A 13,005-nucleotide genomic window follows, 5' to 3' on the forward strand; every position below is an offset into this window, starting at 1 on the left:
TGATTTAAACAACTTCTCAATAACCAAAGGGATGCTGGTGTTTAAATGAATGACTTTGACCTTCATTAAAGGTCACAGGAGTCGAACCTTTGTCATGAGCGAAGAAAAAGATGACACTTCCATGCGAGATTTCTGATATCGTAAAATTGAGGCCATCCCGGTGAATGTGACATCACATATTAGCGGGACTGAATGCATTTCATTCACCGAAAGGTTAAAGTTCAGTGTCAAGTATGAAAATGTTCCGTCAGATGTAGAACAAATTTATGTGATCGTATTGACGGTTAAAGCATTTCATATTGACAGATTAACACAAGTTTATCCGGTAGTAGTTATCCGTCAGTATGTGGGGCAATTGCAGGATAAAGCACATTCTTCAGATATTTATGACTATTTTTTTCTTGTTTTCTTATTTTACAGAGCATTTTTTGCATCACCGAAAGTGAAAACCAAGGCAGAAGAAAAGGCTGTAGAGCAGAAAAAAGAACCCAAAAAGTAATGTTGGTTCAGTAAATATTCACAGACCTTGATAGATTTGACAAATTAAATCGTTTTATTACATTTTTCGCAATGAAATATAAGGTTTTACGCTGAGCCTAAAAGCAATATACTTCACTTCAGTGAAAATATCAATTTTGATAATTTCACTCAGTTTTGACCAATCAGAAATAAGAAAGCTTTGACAGTGAAAATAACATTTTGATCATTACGTCATTATAATTAGTTTGTGCACAAAAATGACGGCATACTTTTGTGTAGAAATATGACATTAGTCTCATAAACACATGGGCAAATAGCTCTGTAAAATACAATGGCGGAATAACCTTTGGCAGAACTAGCAGTGTTGGGTCTTCTGTAAATGACAATAGAATATTCCTTGTTTTTTATGAATACCAGTAATATTTCATCTCATGAGGTGGAAACCTTGATATTTTTCGCTTGTACTTCGCACTTGTGAAAAACATCAGTTTCCACCTCACTCTATGATATATAACTCAATATATTGAATCTAAATGTTTTTCATAAAAAATCTTTTAGCCTTCAAAATTGTGATCATTGTCAAAGTGGACTACAATCCAGTCTCTCCATGTGACCATCTCTATTCAGCAACCCTTTACTCTAAGCGACCATTTTAATCCACATTTTTCCTTCCCTGTGGATGCTGAAATTTGCATTCGGTAAACAGGATATTTACAAATTGACCCCTTTCTGGTGTTTTTGCCATATACAAACATAATAATTTGAAAGGTTCGGAATGTACACATTGATCTTAAATTTGTATTATGAAATTTGATGCAGATTGTGAGTGATATAAAAAGACATATTTAAGAATATAAAAATATTGTATTTTGATTATTCTAAAAGTTAGAATACATACCCTATTTGACTGAATAAGCGTCTATGTTCCTATAAGCATCCCCCCTTTTTAGGCCTTCAATTTCAATATAAATGAAGACCAAGACTACACAAAATTGTTTGCAATAATTTTTCAATTTTTTAAACGTCCTGAAAAGTGGTACATAAGTTGTCATTGCAAATGAAGTCACTGCCTATGATAAATGATTGAAGGGTTGAATATTAATTTACATTTGTTTGAAAACTATATAATGTATTAACAAACTTTAGACCCTGCAATGTGTATCCCAAGTAATATCATATTTGTTACATTATACATTTATTGCCCCAGTGTGAAGGAGACATGAAGATTTGTTGACCTGAGATAAATTATTTCCTGAGGACGTAACTGATGTTATAATATTTGTTATATTACTTTGTGTTGTATGTCAATTTCCAGAAGTGTTCCAAAGAAGTCACCTCTCAAGCCAAAAAATTCATCTCCACCGAAAAAGGATTTGGATTCTCCTGTAAAAGCAGCTAATAAAAAGAAAAGTCGAGCTCGGATAATTGAGAGTGATGATGACGAGGAGGAGGAGGAGGAAAACACCAAGGAACCAGTTGCCATGGAAACTGAGGACACAGATGAATCAGAAGATGTGAAGGTGTCTTTTTATTTAGAGCATTATAGCTTTTTGGTCTCAGAATTGTAAATTCAGAATGTCAAGTTTCATATTCACCGGGTAGGTTTTCCAGAGGCAAGAAACATTTTGTTAAAAAGAAAAAAAGGAACATTATATTTCACAAGCACTTTTAGTTTGACAGGGAATTGCCAGGTCACCCATCCATCAGCAATTAACTAAGAGAAATAATTTAGAAGATATATTGCTATTAGTCAGCATATAGTGTTAGAATTAATTTCAATCCTGTTTGGTTTTACAACATTCAGATATTACAACATTCATTTCTTATTTTAAATATTCTCAATAGTGACTTTACCAGGTAGAGTTGACCTAACTTCATACTTTTAATATGTTCACAATTTCACCGTTTTACTAAGTCTGACAAATAACATATTTAAGTACTTTGACAACTTTCACTCTTGTGCATTTGTTGTTTTTGCTTTTAGACTGGAAAAAATGTCATTGGTGTATATATCTTTAATTTGTTTATTATTTTGTCTTTGGAAATGCTACATTTTCTAATTTTAGGTGTAGATTTCTTAGTCCATACTCAGATAGCCTATAATCTGTGGCCTGTCTGTCGTTAATTAATCATTCCATGTTTTCACTACTTCTCAGAAAGTACTGGAGAGATGTTTTTTGAAATTTTATTTGTAGGTTCCCCTTGATCCTTGATGGTGCTCTTTGCAATGTATGACTGTTGCAACTCCATTAATATTTAAAGTTTGTTCTGACTGTTTCTGAAACTAGTTGTTTGATTGAACATCTAATGTTGTCTATGATGTAATTGCTTAATCTTCAGACTTTCAATATATGTTAATTCATTCTTGTCCTACCTAAACAATTGTCAAGGGCCAAGGAAGATCAGATTAAAGTTTCTCCCACAATTCACTGATTTGTCAATGGCTGTAGCCGTGAGAAATTTGGTAAATTTTGTATGTAGACAAACATTGAAAAGGTCTCGAACAAGTTTGAAAATCAGCTTGATCTGACAATGATTTATGGAGTTATTGCCCTTTTCAAATATAATTATTGAATCTTGTGAACATGATAACTTCAGTAAATAGAATCCGAGCTTAATGAAAGTTTGCATATCGACTATATAGCTAACATTGGAAATATCTTGAACAAGTTTGAAAATAAGCTTGATTCGACTAACTGATTTACAGAGTTATTGCCATTTGCAATAATAATTTTTGAATTTTGTGAACACAGCAATGTGAGTAAATATGCATCAAGCTTAATGAAACTTTGTATGTAGACCTATATTAGATGTATGTTCCTATTTTGTGAACAAAAGACATCAATTGTCTAGTAAATTACATAACTAATTTGTGTTAAATATCAGATTATCGTTAAGGCCCATGGGCCTCTTGTATAATTGTGTATGCAAAGCAGGATTGGCTCAGATAAAAAGTTACATGTCATTCTTGTTTAATTCTGAAGTTGGAAAATTTCATGACATTTTTGTAAATTTGAAGCATATGTACCGTATTTATTCCATCTCAAATAAATGCCCCCACCTGTTTTCTTAGTTATTTTTTCCAACCTAAGGCACAAAACTTAACATCAGAATGTTTCATTTTTCACACTATAAAGGTAATTTAAAAGAGAATCAGTTTTAAAATCTTTAACAACTTATTTGTATTTAGAGATATGTGCTTACAGCCGTGATTAAAGGGCCGACTTGCAGGCCTAAGCTTAGGGGCATCATAGGGCATTGAGTGACGAAGCAATGACTTTACTGGGCCAGAATGTGCTTGAGAACTCCTCTGGTATTGTTATCAGTGTGGTGAACTATCTCGATAAAGTTTCAAATATATATGTGAATATAAACTGCATTAAAACACTGCATGAAGTATTTCTTTCTTTCTTGCCCCATTATGCACTGTGCCGATATTGAATGTAAACAATCACATCATGGCGGCTTTGTTATCTACCTGGTCTCTGACACGCTGATTACAAGGTAGTGATTGACAGGATCGAGATCAACTTTGTGTCATTTTAAAGTGAATGTATTTTCAAACTTACATCATTGTTGGTGGTATAGGTGTATTTGATACATTTTTTTCTGGCACACTTTTTAGACTGAAATTTTGTGTTCTATTAGACACCCCCTCTTTGAAAAAATTTATGCCCCAGGGGCTTCTGATGGAATAACTTCGGTAATATGTCTTTATGCTTTAACGTTTTAGAAAGAGGAAAGTAATGAGAGTGGTGAAAAGAAGACAGATGACAAAGAAGAAGACTCTGGAGGTTCGTCACAGTCCTCTTCAGAAATAACACCAGCTTCCCCAGTGCCTAAATCACCTTTTGGGATTCCTATCAGGAAAACCGGTTTGTAACCAAATTAGATTATATAAGGCTCATATACAGGGTGGATAGCTTGGTGGTTCTTGACATTTTTAGCCCACCATCATCAGATGGTGGGCTATTCAAATCGCCCTGCGTCCGTGGTCCGTGGTCCGTTGTCCGTCCGTAAACAATGCTTGTTATCACTATTTCTTAAAAATTGCTGCAGGGATTTTGTTCAAACTTCACATGGAGGGTCCCCTTGGTCCATATTTGTGCCATACAGATTTTGAGGCTGATCGGAAAAACAAGATGGCCGCCAGGCAGCCATCTTTGATTTTGGCAGTTGAAGTTTGTTATCGATATTTCTTGAGAACTACTGAAGGGATTTTGTTCAAACTTCACATGGAGGTTACCCTTGGTCCCTAGTTGTGCCATACAGATTTTGAGGCTGATCAGAAAAACAAGATGGCCGCCAGGCAGCCATCTTTGATTTTGGCAGTTGAAGTTTGTTATCGATATTTCTTGAGAACTACTGAAGGGATTTTGTTCAAACTTCACATGGAGGTTACCCTTGGTCCCTATCTGTGCCATACAGATTTTGAGTCTGATAGGAAAAACAAGATGGCCGCCAGGCGGCCATCTTGGATTTTGATAGTTAAGGTTTGATATCCCCATTTCTCAAAAAGTGCTGAAGGGATCTTTCTCAAATTTAATATGTAGGTTCCCCTAGGGCCCTTGTTGTGCATATTGCATTTTTGGACCAATCGGTGAACAAGATGGCTGCCAGGCCGCCATCTTGGATTTCGATAGTTAAAGTTTGTTATGGCTATTTCTCAGATAGTACTGAAGGGATCTGTCTCAAATTTCATATGTAGGTTCCCCTAGGGACCTAGTTGTGCATATTGCATTTTGGGACCGATCGGTGAACAAGATGGCTGCCAGGCCGCCATCTTGGATCTAGGGACCTAGTTGTGCATATTGCATTTTGGGACTGATCGGTTAACAAGATGGCCGCCAGGCAGCCATCTTGGATTTTGTTATTCAAAGTTTGTTATCGCTATTTCTCAGAAAGTACGTAAGGGATCTGTCTCAAAATTCATATGTAGGTTCCCCTAGGGCCCTAGTTGTGCATATTGTGATTTGGGACCGATTGATCAACAAGATGGCCGCCAAGGAGTCATCTTGGATTTTGATAGTTGAAGTTTGTTACCGCTATTTCTCAAAAGGTACTGAAGCGATCTGTCTCAAATTTTATATGTAGTATGTTTGAAAAAGTTTAAAGAGTAGAGAAAAGATCCATCTTTCCTTTGTCAGATATAGATCATTCTTTTGTGGCGCCAAGATCCCTCTGGGATCTCTTGTTAGGTGTACTCTTTACCAACTCTACTGACAGGTGACCAGTTCTCGCCAAGTACCAATTCTCGCCATCGCATACAGTACTTGTATGATCACAGACGAATTTTCAGACAATTTTTGTGGAAATCAGCATGGTAATGTCTACTATCTGAAAATAGCTATATTGACGTAAATTTGCATGGAAATCGTACAGATAGGATGGCGAGAACTGGTCGCCTGCCAATACCAGTTAAAGGAGGGGTGTCACTTTAGGCTGTTTTACAGCCACTCCGTGATAGGCATAATATTTTGCATGAAGATACATTAGGGTCAGCTAGGTTGCATGCTATTCAACATATCCTATTTTTTATGCGCTCATGGTAATTGCAAAGGTCAAAGGATGAAAATTCACATTTTCATTGTTTAAGTCCTAATTGATTAAATATTAGAATAGAGATAACATTTTTTGCAGATTTTGCCTGTAAATATTGGGTTTGTGAAGTTCAGTTCAGAAAACTGATGAAAAGTTCCAAAAGTAGGTCACAGTGACGTAGTTAAGCATTTATTCTATTTTAGCATTAAAGTTTAGAATATTTTTGCTGAAAACTAAGAATTAACCTGATTTAGATTAACAGTATTCCAGAGGCAAGCTTTGTTGTGTTCTCAAAGAGCTCTTTTGGTTGTTTGTTTTCAGCTCGAAAGTCAATGGGCAGCAAAAGAAAAACTCTGAACTACAGTGATGAGGAAAAAACACCTTCAAAAAAAAGTAAATCAGAAGATAAGGAAACTGATGAAGTACCCAAAACTGAAAAGGAGGAGGCAAATGTAAACGATAAATTGTCAGAAAAATCGTCTGGCCAAAAGTCATCAACTTTAACGAAAAAGAAAGAAAAGCCCAAGACAGATGATGAAGACATGGAAATGGAAGACGAGCACAAAGAAACCGAGAAGGAAGAAAAAGACACAAAAACCACTGATTCAGAAGTTATAGAGATGGAGGTAAAACAATGAGATTGTCTGCATCTGGATGATGTTTTTACTATGGTTCACAGAGTTGTCTCCCATGGTACATGATTAGGTTTCTTCTCATTTAGGTTTCAGGGTTATGAATATTTGTGATGGATGAGGGCTGGGAGGGAAAAACCATAAAAAGTGTCCATCTGTAATGTTCATAGTAGAACTGAATTGCTAGAAAAAGGTCTGTGTGGATTGCTTTCATATACAGCTAGATTTTACCTGGTTTCTATTTGGGACTGATCAGGAATAAGACTATTTATCCTTTAGGCTGCCAAGCCTGCCATAAGATTAACCAAACTAGAGTAAGTGAGACAAACAATTTATCTGAGAGAAGTTTACATTTAAGTAACAAAAAATTTATCTGAGAGAAGTTTACACTTAAGTAACAAACAATTTATCTGAGAGAAGTTTACACTTAAGTAACAAACGATTTATCTGAGAGAAGTTTACATTTAAGTAACAAACAATTTATCTGAGAGAAGTTTACATTTAAGTAACAAATGATTTATCTGAGAGAAGTTTACACTTAAGTAACAAACAATTTATCTGAGAGAAATTTACACTTAAGTAACAAATGATTTATCTGAGAGAAGTTTACACTTAAGAAACAAACAATTTATCTGAGAGAAGTTTACACTTAAGTAACAAACAATTTATCTGATAGAAGTTTACACTTAAGTAACAAATGATTTATCTGAGAGAAGTTTACACTTAAGTAACAAATGATTTATCTGAGAGAAGTTTACACTTAAGTAACAAATGATTTATCTGAGAGAAGTTTACACTTAAGTAACAAATGATTTATCTGAGAGAAGTTTACACTTAAGAAACAAACGATTTATCTGAGAGAAGTTTACACTTAAGTAACAAACAATTTATCTGAGAGAAGTTTACACTTAAGTAACAAACAATTTATCTGAGAGAAGTTTACACTTAAGTAACTCGTTGTTAAGATTGCTTTATCATATACCAAAATATTTGATGTGAAAGGACATTTTTAGATCAAAGTGTGAATACCTATTATGATACATTTGTTTTGTAATTTGACTACACAATAAGATAATGAAATATTTTGCTGATCTGGTTGTTCTTTCAGTGTGATGATGAATTAAGCAACACCAAAAAATCCACAAAAGGTAGCACAAAAACATCTCCCAAGAGCAGAAAGAATTCTAACAAAGACAAGACCCCAAAGGAGAAGAAGGAGAAAACACCTAAAGTGAAAAAGGAAAGTAAGAAAAGAAGTCCAAGATCTGCCAAAAAAGGATCAGTAGAGCAAAGTCATACAGAAAATGATAAAACAAGTAAGAATGCTGAAATTAAAACGAATATACGTACCCGGCCTACTATACCTTTGGTCGGGTACAAATTGGTCCCTATGTGTCCTAGTGGAGCAGTGCCTCCGAAAATCACTCGGGCATAATTTTCTATACCTTTTTGTAGGTTTCCAAGTATTTTGTGCGTATACAAGCATTTGTATATTACATGTTTGTACATGTTTGTAATAATATCGTGCAAAATAGTATTCATACTTGAAAAAGGCTTTTTTTTACTTTCTATGTATAAGTTTTGAGTGTCGTAGCCTTTTACCTTTTTATATGGACTGTTTTGGTGGAATATAGGGCAATGGCACTTGATGTATACATATACAAATGAAGATTGTGTGCGCATGAAATCAATTTTGTTAAGTATAATTGTATGTAATGTTTTTGGTTCATGACTCGCTCAGATATTAAATACAGTGTATTTGAAACAATGGTGAAAAAAGATAATAATAATTTAAAAAAAATGCACTATGATGACACTGAAAGAAGAATATCTTTAGCAAATATGGAAAAAGTGAGACAATGGATATTTACAACAATTAAAAAAAAATCACTCAAACGATATATAAATATTCACATTTCTTCTTTCTTTGCGTAATGTGAATCTTTGTAAGAAAGATGATGACTTCATGACTCTCACATAGCTTACTTTAGCTTTCGCACTTGCTCTAGCCTGTCTCTCATCTCTCCACTCACTCCCTTTACCGGATATTCTATTTTTCTCTAAGCTTTCTCGCTCATCTACAGTAGTCCTACTTGCCACGCGCCAACGACTGTCTCGTTTGCCTCCACATCCTCTCTTTTCTTTAACTCCCTCTTCCTGTCTTTTCCCCCTGCTTTTTTTTTTTTTTCTGTTCACTCCCACTGTCTTTTCCCTCTTACCCTCCCTCGTTCTGTTTTTTTTCTCCCCTTCCCCCTATCGCTTTATGTATTTTCTCTCTCTCACCCTCTCTCTGTATTTCTCTCTATCTTTCTGTATTATCTCTCCATCCCCTCTCTCTCTACGTTGCTCTTTACTCTCACTACCCTCCTCTCTATCTCGATTTCCCTCTTTTTCTCTCTATCTCTGTCGGAAACAATTACTGTTAGAAACAATGAGACTTGTTATTGTGAAAGATATAAAAAAGATATACATATGCTATATACCATTGTCGCATTGGGACCATATATGCATAGAGAATGACCTTAGTCCTGAGTGTTAAAAAAAAAAAAAAAGCATTTGTATATTATTTTTGTCAAAAACAAACATAACTACCATTCTTAATATCTACCGTACCGCTCACAAAACATCAAATTCATACTTATAGACTTGCTGTATAAATTCACTACGGAAAGGTCTTCATATGTGTATATGTAAAACAAAATGTCTCGCTGAGAATATATTTTATATGGTTCAGTTTTATTGCCTAGTAGGTAATTGATATAAAACAAGTACGATAAAATGCAGGCAAATGCTTAAATAATGGTTTGCATAACCATTACTTTGCTCCATTAGCAGTAATAGGCACCAATTGTAGCTCTAAAGACGACAACATTTTCTGTCTAAAAGTCTTTTGAGCTACAATATTGCAGCTATGCTGAAATCTGTCAAAATTTACTACGTAATTGTTTTGTGCATGTTTCTGATTTTGTTTCACGTTTTCACTAAATTAACTACATTTGACTTGATTTTCAATCTTTCTCAGTGTTCATAGTGTTTTCCCTTTATTAATGGCTTACGGACTGACCGTATGCTGACCTTGAGTTTATATACTATTATGTCACACACATTGTTAGTACGTTGTGACGCCATGTTGATGTATTACATCACACTATTGTTTATTAGCTGACAACACATGCTATTTATTACTTACTAGTAAATCTAGTGTATCCACAAAATAATCCATATTGTTTGTATACTAAATTATCATTACAAGCAGTCAATATATAATGTCAGTGAAAGAATCTAAACTATATGAAGGAATTTATGATGCAACAAGAATTTTGACACAATAACACAGAGATGAAAGTTAGTGTAACAAAAGACCACTCGGTGAGATTACTAGAAATGCTGATAAATGTTGGTTAAGATCCATGATGTATAGAATTATTCCCTTACATGATTTTATCATATCTTACCAGAAGAAAAAGAAGAAAAGACAGAAGAAGAGGAGAAAGTGTCTGTGAAGACAGAACCTAAAACTCCTGTCCACAGTTTCTTTGGTAAGGGTATGAAGAGTTATCTTCAATCTGTTTGAAATATAGATCCTTATAATAATCACTTCTTTAAGGGATCACATTCAAGTGATATTTATACCACCTGCACTACAGATCAAATATATTTTCTACACCAAGCTTCAGTAAATTTCTTATAATACTCAATAATATCAGGGACTTTTACCTTTTGAATTTTTTGGGGAAAACTACATTTCATCTTTCTTGAAACTTGTATCATTTTAGAGAGTTTTGTATGTTAGGGGAAAGATTTATACAAAATTGGGAAAGTACAGCAAACCCTTTATTTGTCCCAAAATGCACCTAAATTAATCGCTGCTTTATCAATTGAAAATGACTTTTTGTCCAAGAATATGTTTAGCTGTGTTGTGCTATTTAAGCGAGATGGCTACCAACATGGAAATTATTCTGACAGCTCTTTCAGACTATTTCATCCCCTGAAATTCACTCCCAAGATAATAAAAGCACCAATTTGATTTGCCACTTCATAAAGGTCACCAGAACATGACCCCTAATTGGATGGTGTCAGATCCTTTATCAAATGGAGTGATAAATATAAAGGTCTGTATTTTAATCAGATTGAGTTACCTTACTCATCACAATTTCCTCAACACAGTTGAATATTTCTGTGTAAAAAGTCTTTCATAGTCTTATCATGTCAACTGATTCGGAAGTAACTGTTGGAGAGTGTTGCAGCTCAGCTTATACAGTTGTTATCATGGGTCATTTGAAACTCGGGATAAAGTCGTTTCAGATTTATTTGTCTTTTCACAATATGCATTCTTCTTTCATATGCCAATATTAAGGTTTGACAATTGACATAAAGAGATAGTTATCTCCTTTCCACTCCAAATTCTAAAAAATATTTTGAAAGCGGGGGGAAATGGGGCGAACGAATATTTTCACAGGATTTTTTATTAGACTTTTTATGTTTATTCATGAAATAGCACTTAATAGCCGAGTTTTTATGTTAAAATATAAATTTTGCTGTTTTCTTCAGTGTTTTCAACATTCATAACTGTATCAAAGATGTAAAAAAAACAGGAAGTCTAGTATTTGTGAAGTTATTGAAAATATGCCATGATTGCACAAAATGCTTTCAATGCATGGTATTTTTTCAGTTTAATACTGAAAAGGAAATAGTCAAGAAAGCTTTACTTATTGTCAATAATTTCAATAATTAATTTGCTGTTGACAGAGCTAACAGCAAACACCAACAAACTAATAGAAACAATCAGCGATTGGCATTAATGGAAAATCTTTTAAACCAATATAACCTCATCCGACATATACATTCTTTTTTAGTTGTCACATAATATTGTATGGAACTGACTATTTTTCTTTAGCATGTTACTTATGTAGCTGCTCGTACTTAAAATGATATTTATGTTTATACATGTCACTACCAAAAATATAAACTCAGAAATTGTTCATTTTAATAACATTCCTTCATTGTCTTTAAAAAGTATGTTTGTATAGAATATATGGACAGTATCGCTCAAAAGTTTCACCACATGTATATCAGCATTCATAAAATAAATATTTAAAATTCATTTTTTATGATTTTCTCATGAAATGATTTGGGTAAATCAAACGCAAACACACATAACCAATCAACACAAAAATGAAGGCAAATGTATGTTATATTACTGTAAAAGTCAAAATGAAACATAAGTAACACTACGTTTGGATCTCAGTAAAATGTGTAATTTACTACCGATAATTGACCGAATAGCAGACGAATCGTCACCTAGCTGTTACTAAGTCGCGCAGTCAAAACATGTTGGCAAATACAAGCTATGTGGGCCATCTGTTAAAATTACACACTGACCGGGTCTTAAAATATAAGGTAACTGAGGTTTAATTAATAAGGGATTGCCATCAAGTAATTGACATGCCAGTCAAATCACCTGTTATGGTTGCCATTTTTAACGTGACATCGAATGCACAGTCTTTTAAAGAGTTGCGGACATCGCCAAAAAAGGACTGAAATCGTGACACGTCCAATTAAAAAGTATGTGTCGCTCAGTCTCTATCTTCAAGTACCACTCTGTCTGCACGAGGTAGTGGAAAGCTTGACATTTAGGTATGTTGTTGTAAAGGTTTGTAAGACACTCGCGTGTTTGAAGTGACAATGCACAAATAATTTAAACATCTTGGTGACCAGGAAACGGTGACTAGTAAAAATGAACCCTATAAAACTTTGCCCGGGTTCGTCAGATTCTGTCCTCCCTATAGATAAGGTACTACAGGATCCTGTAAGATGTGTTCACATCCGTCAATGTGATCAGGTACCAAATAGTTTTACTCGATCCATTTCATTTAGATTCTACACATTTATACACTCTCAAATTTAGAATGAAAATTACAGGTCACTTACATGAAGTAGTAGCAATAATTGTCTTTTTTTTTCAAAAGCATACAGTTATTACAGTACAAGATATATTTTCTGGTACAACATAGAATGTTTTATAAGATCTATAATAATTTTTAGCAAAAAGACTTCCAATATTTTTATAATGGACTCGCAAACTTCAATCCTAGGAGTCCCTGGGACTCCCAAAATTAAAACAGGAGGGAAATACCTGATAACCCCAACATGGTCCATTGTTAAAAGATGTTTGACTTCTTGACTTTTGGTGTTTTAATTATTTGCTTTGTTTTAAGCTCCAAAGAAAACTACACTGACAGAAGAGATCACAGAGAACACGAAGACAGATGAAAAGAAAGAAGGAAAGAAAGAAGACATAAAGGAGGAAGCAAAAGAACAAGCAGTTAAAAAAGAACAAACAACGTAAGTG

The 13,005-nt window shown here is 34.2% G+C and overlaps 2 protein-coding genes across 2 annotated transcripts in view; both read left to right on the plus strand.

Annotated features, from left to right (window-relative positions):
• Nucleotides 1-13,005, plus strand: part of LOC138322733 (carbohydrate sulfotransferase 11-like) — a 263,446-nt gene that overhangs the window by 194,772 nt on the left and 55,669 nt on the right. The gene's annotated exons all lie outside the window — the stretch shown is intronic.
• LOC138322730 (DNA ligase 1-like) overlaps nt 1-13,005 on the plus strand; it is a 59,782-nt gene that overhangs the window by 1,201 nt on the left and 45,576 nt on the right. Inside the window, exons 2-8 of the mRNA XM_069266798.1 lie at nt 421-495; nt 1,796-2,000; nt 4,214-4,355; nt 6,343-6,647; nt 7,762-7,969; nt 10,112-10,192; nt 12,872-12,998. Of these exons, the coding sequence (XP_069122899.1) occupies nt 421-495; nt 1,796-2,000; nt 4,214-4,355; nt 6,343-6,647; nt 7,762-7,969; nt 10,112-10,192; nt 12,872-12,998 (1,143 nt within the window). The remainder of the gene's footprint in view (nt 1-420; nt 496-1,795; nt 2,001-4,213; nt 4,356-6,342; nt 6,648-7,761; nt 7,970-10,111; nt 10,193-12,871; nt 12,999-13,005) is intronic.

The sequence above is a fragment of the Argopecten irradians genome, chromosome 5, assembly GCF_041381155.1.
Source record: "Argopecten irradians isolate NY chromosome 5, Ai_NY, whole genome shotgun sequence".
NCBI classification, from domain to species: Eukaryota; Metazoa; Mollusca; class Bivalvia; order Pectinida; family Pectinidae; genus Argopecten; species Argopecten irradians.